General features: G+C 51.1%; 1 protein-coding gene across 4 annotated transcripts in view; it reads left to right on the top strand.

Annotated features, from left to right (window-relative positions):
* The window catches only part of LOC130209081 (histone deacetylase 7-like), a 34,400-nt gene that overhangs the window by 18,772 nt on the left and 1,907 nt on the right, over positions 1-13,721 (top strand). For 3 of the 4 annotated variants that reach the window (XM_056438626.1, XM_056438627.1, XM_056438628.1), the window contains 5 exons: positions 1,292-1,389; positions 10,677-10,795; positions 11,343-11,476; positions 11,557-11,641; positions 13,511-13,682. In XM_056438626.1, coding sequence (XP_056294601.1) covers positions 1,292-1,389; positions 10,677-10,795; positions 11,343-11,476; positions 11,557-11,641; positions 13,511-13,682 — 608 coding nt within the window. Of the gene's footprint in view, positions 1-1,291; positions 1,390-2,264; positions 2,386-10,676; positions 10,796-11,342; positions 11,477-11,556; positions 11,642-13,510; positions 13,683-13,721 lie in introns of those variants that run through there. The other variant, XM_056438629.1, reaches the window with a different exon arrangement.

The following is a 13,721-nucleotide window of genomic DNA, read 5'->3' as shown; positions in this document are numbered from 1 at the left end:
CCTCTTGTTGAGTTGTGTGGTAAACCCCCCCCCCCCCCCCCGTGTAGGTATATAACACGCCACGGGGCGAAGGGCTGTGATGTCATAGCGCCGAGCGCCACACGGAAAACCAGCGACGGCCCTAATCCGGTCCAGCAACTCTGGAAACATGAAAGAGAAGAAGAGGACAGAAGAGGAGTGCAGAGAGCACTTGTGTGTGTGTGTGTGTGTGTGTGTGTGTGTGCGTGTGCACATGGGTACATTACCAGTTGGCAGAGGACAGGAGGCCTCATGTGTTTTTCGTTTTCCCTGTGAACATCCCGTTCACCGAGAGAAGAATAGAGACAGACGCTCTGTGATGCTCATCAGCATTCTTTCAAACATCCTCTCACACACACACACGCACACACACACACACACGCACGCACACGCACACACACGCACACGCACAAAGGAAATTACCACGCCTCGCTGCCAGCAGCGTGTCAATCACCGTCTCCACACTGACACATTGACTGATAGCTTTGAGGGCTAACTGGTGCTAGCGGGACTACAAAGAGACCGGCAGGAATTTGCCCCCCCTCAAAAAAAAATTATATATATGTGAGGTCAACCCGGCCCGGCATTTTTGGGGGGAAAAAGCCCACGTCAATCTTAATACAGTAAATAAAATCCCCTCCACCGCAATTATTTACAGTACGCCGTAAAACATAAATGCTAGTTTACGATGTTTATTCGACACGTCGTATATACGCGAACTGAACGTACGTAACCGAGGAAACTTAACGCAGACTTCCAGTTATACGCAATATATATTTTCAGCTTATGAATAAAACCGGGCGGAGCGGCGGGTGGAGCCCTCATGTGGCCCCGACTTGATTTATACGCCGCTTGACAAATTGCATCAGAATCAAACGGGGGGGGGGGGGGGGGCGTTGATTTAACGGCCCTGCGCCCCACATGTGGCTCTAATCACTTCCTGGTGTTCAGAGGTCGTCCTCCGTCGGGTCAACGCTCGTCTTCTTCTTCTTCGTCATGATAATCTGACACAAATCTGTCATCGTGTTTTAACTGTCTTTACATTCTCTCTCTCTCTCTCTCTCTCTCCCCTCTCTCTCTCTCTCTCTCCCCTCTCTCTCTCTCTCTCTCTCTCCCCTCTCTCTCTCTCCCCCCTCTCTCTCTCTCCTCTATCTCTCTCTCTCTTCTCTCCCCTCTCTCTCTCATCTCTCTTTCTCTCCCTCCCCTCTCTCTCCCCTGTTTCTCTCCCTCTATCTCTCTCCCCCCCTCTCTCTCTCTCTCTCCCTCCATCCAGGTGGGTGCAGGTGCGGGCGAGGGCTTCAACGTTAACGTGGGATGGACCGGTGGTTTGAACCCTCCGATGGGGGATGCAGAGTACCTGGCTGCGTTCAGGTACAAGAGTTACTCTCAACCTCAAGTCTGTATTAGCCACGCCCCCTACTTCTCAACTAGCCATGCCCCCTACTTCTCAACTAGCCATGCCCTCTACTTCTCAACTAGCCAAGCCCTCTACTTCTCAACTAGCCACGCCCCCTACTTCTCAACTAGCCATGCCCTCTACTTCTCAACTAGCCATGCCCTCTACTTCTCAACTAGCCACGCCCCCTACTTGTCAACTAGCCACGCTCAACGAGCCACGCCCTCTACTTCTCAACTAGCCACACCCCCTACTTCTCAACTACCCACGCCCCCTACTTGTCAACTAGCCATGCTCAACTAGCCACGCCCTCTACTTCTCAACTAGCCACGCCCTCTACTTATCAACTAGTCACGCCCCCTACTTCTCAACTAGTCACGCCCCCTACTTCTCAACTAGCCATGCCCTCTACTTCTCAACTAGCCACGCCCCCTACTTGTCAACTAGCCACGCTCAACTAGCCACGCCCTCTACTTCTCAACTAGCCACGCCCCCTACTTCTCAACTAGCCACGCCCTCTACTTCTCAACTAGCCCTTCTCAACTAGCCACGCTCCCTACTTCTCAACTAGCCTTTCTCAATTAGCCACGCCCTCTACTTCTCAACTAGCTACACCACCTAATTATCAACTAGCCACGCCCTCTACTTAACAACTAGCCACGCCCCCTAATTCTCAACTAGCCACGCCCCCTACTTCTTGCTTCTCCACGTTCACGTCAGAAATCTACCTGTCAATCATTTACAAAAAGCTCACTGTAGGCCGTCTCAGTGTCGAGGTGAGTTACGTCATCAAGAAAAGCACATTATTATATTATTATTATATTCTTATATTATTCTTATGATATTCTAGTGTTTCGTGTCACGTTTTCCTCGTGGTGGTTGAAGCCCTGGAGGTCAACACTCGGGTGTATATTCATGACATCATTCTGTGGCGTTGGATCTCGTTCTCTGGACTTCCTGTAGTCCCTCATGTGAGTTACACTTCTGATTCCTCACATTCTCGGCACTAATGGACGTCGACGCCCTCTCGCGATGACGCGGTTTGACCACGACGTTACGCTCTCTCCTCCGGTTCCACAGCAGAACCACCTGCGTTATTATGTGGGATCCCGCACGCAGCGATCACAGTGGGTGGGCCCCTCGTCAAGGGCCGGATGCTAATGAGCTGAGCCGTACCGGTAAAATCAATAGGCGCACACAAAAAAAGGGCGAGCTCAGAAACACTAAGTCCAGAGTTTATGGAGTCTGGATGCTCATTAACTAACGGCTGAGCTCTTCCTGAGCGGCCGTCTGGCTTTTGGGTATTTTCTTTCCTCCGGTTTTGGGGAATGGCAAGTGTTCTCATGTGTAGAACCTCCTCCCAGTTCTGTACCGTCCCGGAGAAGCTTGGCCCAGGTGGTCCGGTGGTCCGAGCCCCGTCCCGTCCACCCGGCGGACCTCCGTCACGTCAGCTGACCCAATGAAGGCGACACATTCCACCAGAAAAACGTCATTTTGGCCACTTTACTCAGCAACATAACTTCAAAGTCACCTGGCCTATCCTCACCAAATTGCTATCCTACGTCCACATGGCATCCCTAAACGTACTCACGTTGTTTCGTAATATTTAAACACTAGGGGGCGCTGCAATTAATCCCTCAATATCTGCATTTTTTGCCTTTTTCACGTTTCGAGCGGTTGTAAAACGGTCAACTCCTCCTAGAGACTTAACCCGATTCATTCCAAACTTCGCCCATATGATCTTGAGACCTCTGCAGTGAAAATTGTTTAAAATATTGAAAAAATATTAAACTATGTGCGGGCGGCGCACCGGCAAATAACACAATTTTCCATGAAAATGCACGTTGTTTTAACCATACATGATGTAATCTGCTCCATATGTCATGACATCCTGACCCTCAAGACATCCACATGATCATTTTGAATTCTGGTCATAGCGCCACCTAGTGGAGGAGATGCGACGAGGCAGTCGGGAACAAGGAGGCAAACTTTTCAGATTAACTTGGGCGCAAATAAATGCATAACTCTCTCCGCAGGCTAAATTTAACGCATCGTGAATCCATGTTTACGCGGTTGAGGGCCTCGACTCGTGCCCATTTTCATAATTCAGTTTGAATACGACGGCGTGGGCCAAAATCTGAGCGTTCCTCTTTGGATGGAACGGAGAACCGTTGACGTGTTAGTGACGGGGTGGGGGGGGGGGGTGCGTTGTGGTGGAGACTCGGATGTGTTGAGATTACTCAAGTGGTCAGAATTTAAAGGTCGTTTTAAAGCTCTGCACACGTAGCTTTAAAGCATAATAAGTGCCTCTATATGTATATATATATTTGACTTCCTGTGAGTAGCGTGCATGTACGTGGGCGTGCACGCCGTATCTCAGGAGCGTTTTCTCGGCAGGCTACTGACGAAATGACAAAAAGAGAGAGAGAGAGAGAGGAGAAGAGAAGAAGAAGAAGAAGTGGGGGGTGCATTGTTAGGGAATCCAAAGGCGGCGTAATTAGGCCCAATGGATCCCAGATGGCTGGCTGTCAGTGACGTGAGAAGAGGAACGAGCTCCTAATAAGAACCAGACGCACACGGACGCCTTTGAACCGCCGCTGGGAGGGAGGGAGGGAGGGAGGGAGGGAGAGAATCAAACGCGGCATGGGCCGTACGGTCTTGCTAAATAACTGGCAGCGGGAGAGGAAGCGAGGAGGAGGAGGAGAGCGTGAAGGAGGAGGAGAGCGTGGAGGAGGAGGAGAGCGTGAAGGAGGAGGAGAGCGTGGAGGAGGAGGAGGAGAGCGTGGAGGCCTCCCCTGAGCGTACAGTACGTCTCCGTCCACGTGTTGTTGACTCCTCCATCGCTCCTCCACCTGCAGACATCCCTCTCTTCTTCTGGGTCTTCTTGTTCTTCTTCTTGTTCTTCTTTTTCTTCTTCTTCTTGTTCTTCTCTATTCTTCTTGTTCTTCTCTCTTCTTCTTGTTCTTCTTGTTCTCCGGTGAAGCTTCTCTACGCCGTGCTTCTCTTTTCTTTCACATTGAATTCAAACAGTCACACACATTCACACCTGGGAGCTGTGGCTCCGCCTCCTGGCGCCACGAGAGCTGAGATCAAAGCGCTCGGAACGCGGCGGCCTTCGATAATTTATCTTTCATAAAAATAAAAAATGTTTTACAACGGAGTCTAAATGTTTCCAAGAAGAAGAGAAAGTCTTTTTTTGATTCCAGTCGCAAATCTGAGCTTTGCAGTTTGTTGATGTTTTTTCTTCTTTTTTTTACTTTACAAGCAACTTAATATTCAGTTTATGACATAAACTTAATATTCAGTTTATTACATAAACTCATCGTATTCATTCTACCAGGACGTTAAATCAATCCCTCGATGACTTCCTCACATTATTATATTATTACATTATATACACTAACTATAAACACCTGTTGAAAATATGATTACCATTATACATCTAATCCAGAGAATTTCAATTCAATTCAGTTTATTTGTATAGCCCAATTTCACAAATTACAAATTTGTCTCGGAGTGCTTTACAATCTGTACACATAGACATCCCTGCCCCAAAACCTCACATCGGACCAGGAAAAACTCCCAAATAACCCTTCAGGGGAAAAAAAAGGGAAGAAACCTGCAGGAGAGCAACAGAGGAGGATCCCTCTCCAGGATGGACAGATGCAATAGATGTAATGTGTACAGAAGGACAGATTTAGAGTTTAAATACATTCAATGAATATGACAGAGTGTATGAATAGTTCATAGTAGGCATATTCCACGATGGAGACCTCCACGATCCATCAGGCAGATGGCGGTGGGGAGGAGGAGGGCGGAGTCTCAACAGTGGGCGGAGTCTCAACAGGACAGTGGCGCAGTCAGGAGCAGGAATTCCACGACCCAGACCTCGATGATCCATCAGGCAGATAGGATCTATGCCGTCTCATAGGGTCCGATGACCCCATGAGACGTGAAGTCAAAAGGACTCCGGAAGAGAAAGCAGAGTTAGTAACGTGTTATTGAGAGATGAAAATTCATCCTTAAGGAGAGAAAAAAAGAGGAGATAGGTACTCAGTGCATCCTAAAACGTCCCCCGGCATCTATAAGCCTATAGCAGCATATCAAGGGGCTGGACCAGGTGAACCTGATTCAGCCCTAACTATAAGCTCTGTCAAAGAGGAAGGTCTTAAGTCTACTCTTAAACGAGGTGACTGTGTCTGCCTCCCGGACTGAAGGTGGAAGCTGGTTCCATAAAAGAGGAGCTTGATAACTAAAGGCTCTGGCTCCCATTCTACTGTCTAAGACTCTAGGAACTACAAGTAGTCCCGCATTTAGTGAGCGTAGCTCTCTAGTGGGCAATATGGTACTACAAGCTCCTTAAGATATGATGGAGCATCACCAATCAAGGCTTTGTAGGTTAAGAGAAGAATTTTAAAAGTGATTCTTGATTTTACTGGAAGCCAGTGCAGAGCAGCTAGTGCAGGAGTGATGTGATCTCTTTTCTTAGTTTTAGTGAGAACACGAGCTGCAGCATTCTGGATCAACTGGAGGGACCTAAGAGATTTATTAGAGCAGCCTGATAATAAGGAGTTGCAGTAATCCAGTCTCAAGTAACGAACGTGAACCAATTTTTCTGCATCTTTTGAGACAAGATGTGCCTGATTTTGAAATATTACGTAGATGAAAGAATGCAGTCCTTGAGATTTGCTTTACGTGGGAGTTAAAGGACAAGTCCCGATCAAAGATAACGCCAAGATTCTTTACAGTGGTGTTGGATGCCAGGGCAATGCCGTCTACAGAATCCACATCACCAGATAATTGATCTCTGAGGTGCTCAGGGCCGATTAAAATTACTTGGTTTTGTCTGAGTTTAACATCAAGAAGTTGCAGGTCATCCATGTTTTATGTCTTTAAGACATGCTTGAATTTTACCGAGTTGGTTGCTCTCCTCTGGTTTTATCGATAAATATAGTTGAGTATCATCTGCATAACAATGAAAGTTTATGGAGTGTTTCCTGATAATATTGCCCAAAGGAAGCATGTATAAGGTAAATAAAATTGGTCCAAGCACAGAACCTTGTGGAACTCCGTGATTAACGTTGGTGGTTATCGAGGCGTCATCGTTTACAAATACAAACTGAGATCGATCTGATAAGTAGGATTTAAACCAAATTAGTGCCGTGCCTGAAATGCCAATCAACTGCTCCAGTCTCTGTAACAGGATGTCATGGTCAATGGTGTCGAATGCAGCACTAAGGTCTAACAAGACCAGCACAGAGAGGAGTCCTTTATCTGCTGCCATTAGATAGATAGATAGATAGATAGATATATACTTTATTACTCCCCAAGGGGAAATTTGTCGAGACAGTAGCAGCAACACACAAGAATAAAAAAACAAAACACAAAATATAAGAAGGGTTAGGGTGATCTGGCAAGAGGTGAACTGTTGTAGAGCCTCATAGCCGTCGGCAGGAATGTTCTCCTGTATCTGTCCTTGTGGCAGCGGAGCGTGAGGAGACGTCTGGAGAAAGTACTCCTCTGTCCCTGTAGGAGGTGGTGGAGAGGGTGGTCCGGGTTGTCCAATATGGACACCAGTTTCTTCAACGACCTCCTCCCCACCACCTGTTCCAGGTGCTCCAGCTGGCAGCCGATGATGGAGCCAGCCTTCCTAACCAGTTTGTTGAGACGGCTGGTGTCACCGGCCCGATGCTGCTCCCCAGCAGACAATGGCAAAGTGCAGCACACTGGCCACAACCGACTGGTAGAATAACTCCAGCATCTTGCTGCACACGTTGAAGGATCAAGCTTTCTCAGGAAAAGAGTCGACTCATCCCTTCTTGTACACAGCGTTGATGTTGGCCTTCCAGTTCAGTCGGCTGTCGATGGAGACGCCCAGGTACTTGTACTCCTCCACCATGTCCACGCCCACTCCCAGGACACTCAGAGGTGTAGGAGCTGTCGCCTTCCTCCTGAAGTCCACCACCATCTCTCTGGTCTTGGCCACGTTCAGCCGCAGGTGGTTCTCATCGCCCACTTTACAAAGTCACTCACCACTGCCCTGTACTCCTCCTCCCGTCCATCCCTAATACACCCGACCACTGCAGAATCATCAGAGTACTTCTGCAGATGGCATGACTCCGTGTTGTACTGGAAGTCACTGGTGTACAGGGTGAAGAGGAAGGAGATAGAACAGTTCCCTGTGGGCTCCAACATCACTGACCACCGTTCCAGACAGCACACGCCCATTCTGACAAACTGTGGTCTGCCTGTGAGGTAGTCAGTGATCCAGGAGATGGTGGACGCGCCACACCGCCACCGCAGCTTCTCACTCAGCAGCAGTGGCTGGATGGTGTTAAATGCACTGGAGAAGTCAAAGAAAGTGACTCTCACAGAGACACCGGTTCCATCCAGGTGCGACTGAGCTCGCAGCAGGTAGATGATGGCGCGTCCACTCCCACATGAGGCTGGTAAGCAAATTGCAGAGTGTCCAACGACGATTTCACCTGCGGCCGGAGGTGGGCCAAGACCAGCCTCTCCAGCACCTTCATCACATGGGAGGTGAGGGCGACCGGTCGGTAGTCGTTGAGGCCAGATGGTGTTGACTTCTTTGGGACAGGGACCAGGCACGACGTCTTCCACAGCACCGGGACTTCCCCCAGCCTCAGGCTGAGGGTGAAGAGGTGCTGCAGGACACCAGACAGCTGGGTGGCGCAGGTCTTTAGGACCCTGGGGCTGATGCCATCAGGACCTTCAGCTCTGCGCTGGTGTAGTTTCTCCAGCTGTCTTCTCACCTGGTCAGTCGTCACAGAGAGAGGGGGGGGGGAGGAGCCCATTGTTATTGAGGGCTCGGTGGATGTGCAGCTCAGCAGGGGGACAGAGGGCAGGTGTTTGGGAGGTGTTATGTGTGGAGGAGACAGGAGGGCTGTGAACTGAACCTATTGAAAAACAGTTCAGCTCGTTGGCCCTCTCCAGGAGCCCCTGGCTGTCTCCCTCCCACCTTGAAGCCAGTTATCTGCTTCATGCCAGACCACACCTCCTTAGTGTTGTTCAGCTGGAGTTTGGCCTCCAGCTTCCTCCTGTAGGAGTCCTTGCCTCCTGAGCTTCACCTTTAGGTTACGCTGGGCTCTCCTCAGCTCATCCCTGTCTCCAGACCTGAAAGCAGCTTTCTTCATGTTAAGAAGCGCCTTCAGGTCCCTGGTGATCCAGGGCTTGTTGTTGGGGAAGCAGCGCACAGTCCGTGATGGGATGGTGGTGTGTTCACAGAACTTGATGTATTCCGTGATGCAGTCGGTCATACTGTTGATGTCCTCCCGTGCGGTCCACACAACACATCCCAGTCCGTTGACTCAAGCAGTCCTGTAGAGCGTCGTTAGCCTCCAGAGACCACCTCCTCACAGTCCTGGTGGTCACCGCAGCCTCTTCACCAGAGGAACATACCTGGGTGTCAGCCGGACCAGGTCATGATCAGACCTGCCGAGGGGGGGAAGGGCAGTGGCGCTGTATGCGTCCTTAGTATTAGCATACAGCAAGTCCAGAGTTTTATTGTTCCTTGTTGGGCAGTCTATGTATTGATGGAAGGTTGGCAGAGCTTTATCCAGTGTGGTGTGGTTAAAGTCACCAGTGATAGCCATGAATCCTCCAGGCTGATGATTCAGCAGAGCAGACACAGTGGAGTGGATGGTGTCCACAGCTTCCTCAGCGTCAGCTGATGGCGGCACGTACACGACAACCACAATGGCGGACGTGAACTCTCTCGGCAAATAGTACGGGCGCATCCCCACGGCCAACAGTTCAATGTTCGCTACAGAAGCGCCCTTCACGCACACATGGTCCGGATGGCACCACCGCTCATTCACATAAACAGCGATCCCGCCTCTTCTTACCGCTCTGTGTAGCGTCTCTGTCAGCCCGAACAGTCCTGAAGCCGGGCAAAGACGCGCTGTGATCCGGATAGTCCGCGTGCAGCCACGTCTCAGTGAAGCACAAGAGACTGCTCTCACGGAAGATCCTCTCAGACATTACCAGCGCGCCAAGCTCATCCGTCTTATTCGCCAAAGACCTCACGTTCCCCGTTATGATCGACGGTACCGAGGGTTTGTATCTCCTCGTTTTAGCCCTCCGCTTGACACCCGATCTGCAGCCGCGAGCCCTTCTCCGTAGCTCCAGCGGGATCACAGGTCTTTCTCCAGGCAGAAGCTTCGGCCTGCACAGCGCGATCAGCTGAGCACGCGAGTAGACGACGGTCCCAGTCATTGTTTTGCTGTGGCTCTCCGATACTCACGACAAAGTGAACAAAAGCCACAGTAGAATTATCGAAAAAAGTAGTTATGGTCCAGTGTCCGACCGTAACTAAGACAAACGTGAAAGAAAAGAAAAAGAAAAAGAGAGGAAAAGTGCAAAAAAAGACAATAAAATAAAAGCAAAACGCCACTACTGAAACAAGCAGCCGTTGGCACAGCGCCATTTTAGAGGTCATTTGTAATTTTCACCAGTGCCGTCTCGGTGCTGTGGTGTTTTCTAAATCCTGATTGAAATTTCTCAAATAAACTATTATGATGTAGAAAGTCGCACAACTGATTTGCGACCACTTTCTCAAGGATCTTGGAGAGGAAGGGGAGGTTAGAGATCGGTCTGTAGTTAGCCAACACCTCTGGATCCAGAGTGGGCTTCTTCAGGAGAGGTTTAATAACAGCCACTTTGAAGGAGTGTGGTACGTGGCCTGTTAGCAGAGACACATTGATAATATCTAATAGAGAGCTGCCAATTAAAGGCAAAACGTCTTTAAGCAGCCTCGTCGGGATTGGGTCCAAGAGACAGGTAGACGTGTTCGAAGTAGAAACCGTTGAAGATAATTGGTCACGGTTGATGGGAGAAAAGCCCTCCAAATATACACCAGGGCATACAGCGGTTTCCAAGGCCATTCCACTTGAGGACAGATTGGCACTGGTTATGGGCAAGAGATTATTAATCTTGTCCCTAATAGTTAAAATCTTTTCATTAAAGAAGTTCATAAAGTCATTACCACTGAGGTTTATAGGAATGCTCGGCTCCACAGAGCTGTGACTCTCTGTCAGCCTGGCTACAGTGCTGAAGAGAAACCTGGGGTTGTTTTTATTTTTTTCTATTACTGATGAGTAATAGGCTGCTCTGGCATTACGGAGGGCCTTCTTATATGTTTTAAGACTATCTCGCCAAACTAAGCGGGATTCTTCGAGATTAGTTGAACGCCATAGGGCCTGAACATGCTCCTCCTCCTCCTCCTCCTCCTCCTCTTCCTCAGGGCCGTGGTGATGCCCATCGCCCACCAGTTCTCCCCCGACGTCGTGCTGGTGTCCGCCGGCTTCGACGCGGTGGAAGGACACGCGTCGTCACTGGGAGGCTACGAGGTCACGGCCAAGTGTAAGACACACACACACACACACACACACACACACACAAAGGCACACACGTACACACACACGGACACACACTGGCACACACTTACACACGCACGGACACACACAAAAACACACACACGGACACACACTCAAACATACACACAGTCTTTCACACCCACATACACACTCACCACACACACGGACACACACACTCAAACATGGAGACACACACACGGACACACACATATCCCTGTCTCCCATCCCTCCCTGCAGCCATCAAACACACACACACAAACCACACATTGACACACACAAACACACACACACTGTTGGATTGGAGGTTCAACTGTTTGGCCTTTTGGCATTCTTGCAACCAGAAGTGGGCGGAGCTAAATACAAAGTTTAGGATTCACCTTCATGACTCTTGTAGGGGTTAAAGGGTTAAAGATTCTGTGTGTGTGTGTGTGTGTGTGTGTGTGTGTGTGTGTGTGTGTGTGTGTGTGTGTGTGTGTGTGTGTGTGTGTGTGTGTGTGTGTGTGTGTGTGTGTGTGTGTGTGATCTGCTCCCAGGTTTCGGCTTCCTGACCCGGCAGCTCATGTCTCTGGCCGGGGGCCGGGTGGTCCTGGCTCTGGAGGGGGGCCACGACCTCACGGCCATCTGCGACGCCTCCGAGGCCTGCGTGAGCGCCCTGCTGGGCAGGGAGGTGAGCTGTGTGTGCGTGTGTGTGTGTAGTGCATGTGTGTGTTTACACAGTGTGTTCCTCTCTTCTTCGGTGGTGTCCAGGTGGAGCCGCTGTCCATGGGTGTGTTGGACCGGAGGCCGTGTGCAAACGCCGTGCAGTCGCTGCAGAGGGTGGTCCAGGTCCAAGGTGAGAACCGGACCTGAACCAGTACTGCACAAGACCCGCAACCTGACCCGTTAGTACTGCACAAGACCACAAGACCCCCAACCGGACCCGTGAGACCTGAACCATGAAGAGTTCTTTAATGTCGTTGACCTGCGATTACAAATACTTTTAGCTTATTTAACAATTCACTTTTATTTCTGCTGCTATTGTTTTATTTTAAGATACAAATATTTATTTATATTTTTTTGTAACACACTCGCACACACTAACACACGCAAACACACACACACACACACACACACACACACACACACACACACACATCCCTGTCCCCCATCCCTCCCTGCAACTGTCCCACACACACACTCACACTCACACACACAAACATCCCTGGCTCCAATTATCTTCAAACACTCCTCTGGCACACGACCTTCTCTACATCCCGTCCTGATTGCGCACAAATGTTATCCCAACCAAATTAGATTAATTAAAAATATTTGCAAAGCCACAAGAATGTTAAGCCACTAACGTGGGGTCCTGGGGTCCCGGGGTGAGACCCACGCAAGCGGCGTGCACAAACCAGAAAACACACGCAACACACTCGGTGGACACGTCGGCGGAACACGGGACGGACTGCGTGTCACGGGACTCCTGGAGGACGGACTGCGTGTCACGAGACTCCTGGAGGACGGACTGCGTGTCACGGGACTCATGGAGGACGGACTGTGTGTCACGGGACTCCTGGAGAACGGACTGCGTGTCACGGGACTCCTGGAGGCCGGACTGCGTGTCACGGACTCCTGGAGGCGGACTGCGTGTCACGGGACTCCTGGACGGACACGTGTCACGAGACTCCTGGAGGACGGACTGCGTGTCACGTCACGGGACTCCTGGAGGACGGACTGCGTGTCACGGGACTCCTGGAGGACGGACTGCGTGTCACGAGACTCCTGGAGGACGGACTGCGTGTCACGGGACTCCTGGAGAACGGACTGCGTGTCACGAGACTCCTGAAGGACGGACTGCGTGTCACGGGACTCCTGGAGAACGGACTGCGTGTCACGGGACTCCTGGAGGACGGACTGTGTGTCACGAGACTCCTGGAGAACGGACTGCGTGTCACGGGACTCCTGGAGGACGGACTGCGTGTCACGGGACTCCTGGAGAACGGACTGCGTGTCACGAGACTCCTGGAGGACGGACTGCGTGTCACGGGACTCCTGGAGAACGGACTGCGTGTCACGGGACTCCTGGAGAACGGACTGCGTGTCACGGACTCCTGGAGACGGACTGCGTGTCACGGGACTCCTGGAGAACGGACTGCGTGTCACGGGACTCCTGGAGGACGGACTGCGTGTCACGGGACTCCTGGAGGACGGACTGCGTGTCACGGGACTCCTGGAGAACGGACTGCGTGTCACGGGACTCCTGGAGAACGGACTGCGTGTCACGGGACTCCTGGAGGATGGACTGCGTGTCACGGGACTCCTGGAGAACGGACTGCGTGTCACGGGACTCCTGGAGAACGGACTGCGTGTCACGGGACTCCTGGAGGACGGACTGCGTGTCACGGGACTCCTGGAGGACGGACTGCGTGTCACGGGACTCCTGGAGAACGGACTGCGTGTCACGGGACTCGATCAACATGATATTTCCCCGCGGCTGTTTACGGGACACGATATTTATATTCACATCAAACGTCTTAAATAACGCAGCGCAGACGCTTCACCTCCTGGAGGAGACGCAGAATACCAAGAACTGAGCTCAGTAATCTCTCCTCCCTTCCTCCCTCTTGCTCCCTCTTCCTTCCTCCCCTCTTCCTCCTCCCTTCCCCCTTCCTCCTCCTTCCTCTCCCTTCCTCCCCTCTTCCTCCTCCCTTCCTCCCTGCAGGTGAGTACTGGCAGAGCGTGAAGGGTTCGTCCTCCTCCGTCGATCTCTCCTACCTGCAGGCGCAGAGACGGCGGCGGCCGAGACGAGACTCGGACGGCGAGGCCGTCGTCGCCATCGCGGCGCTGTCCATGGGGGGCGTGGCGGCAGGCCTGGGGGGCATGGCCTCTGACAAGTAAGGCGTCTCGTTTGAGACACTCTTGGCGACTTTCTT

This window comes from Pseudoliparis swirei, chromosome 18 (genome assembly GCF_029220125.1).
Source record: "Pseudoliparis swirei isolate HS2019 ecotype Mariana Trench chromosome 18, NWPU_hadal_v1, whole genome shotgun sequence".
NCBI classification, from domain to species: Eukaryota; Metazoa; Chordata; class Actinopteri; order Perciformes; family Liparidae; genus Pseudoliparis; species Pseudoliparis swirei.
Note: the sequence above shows the minus strand (reverse complement) of the source record. Positions and strands in the feature narration are given on the sequence as shown.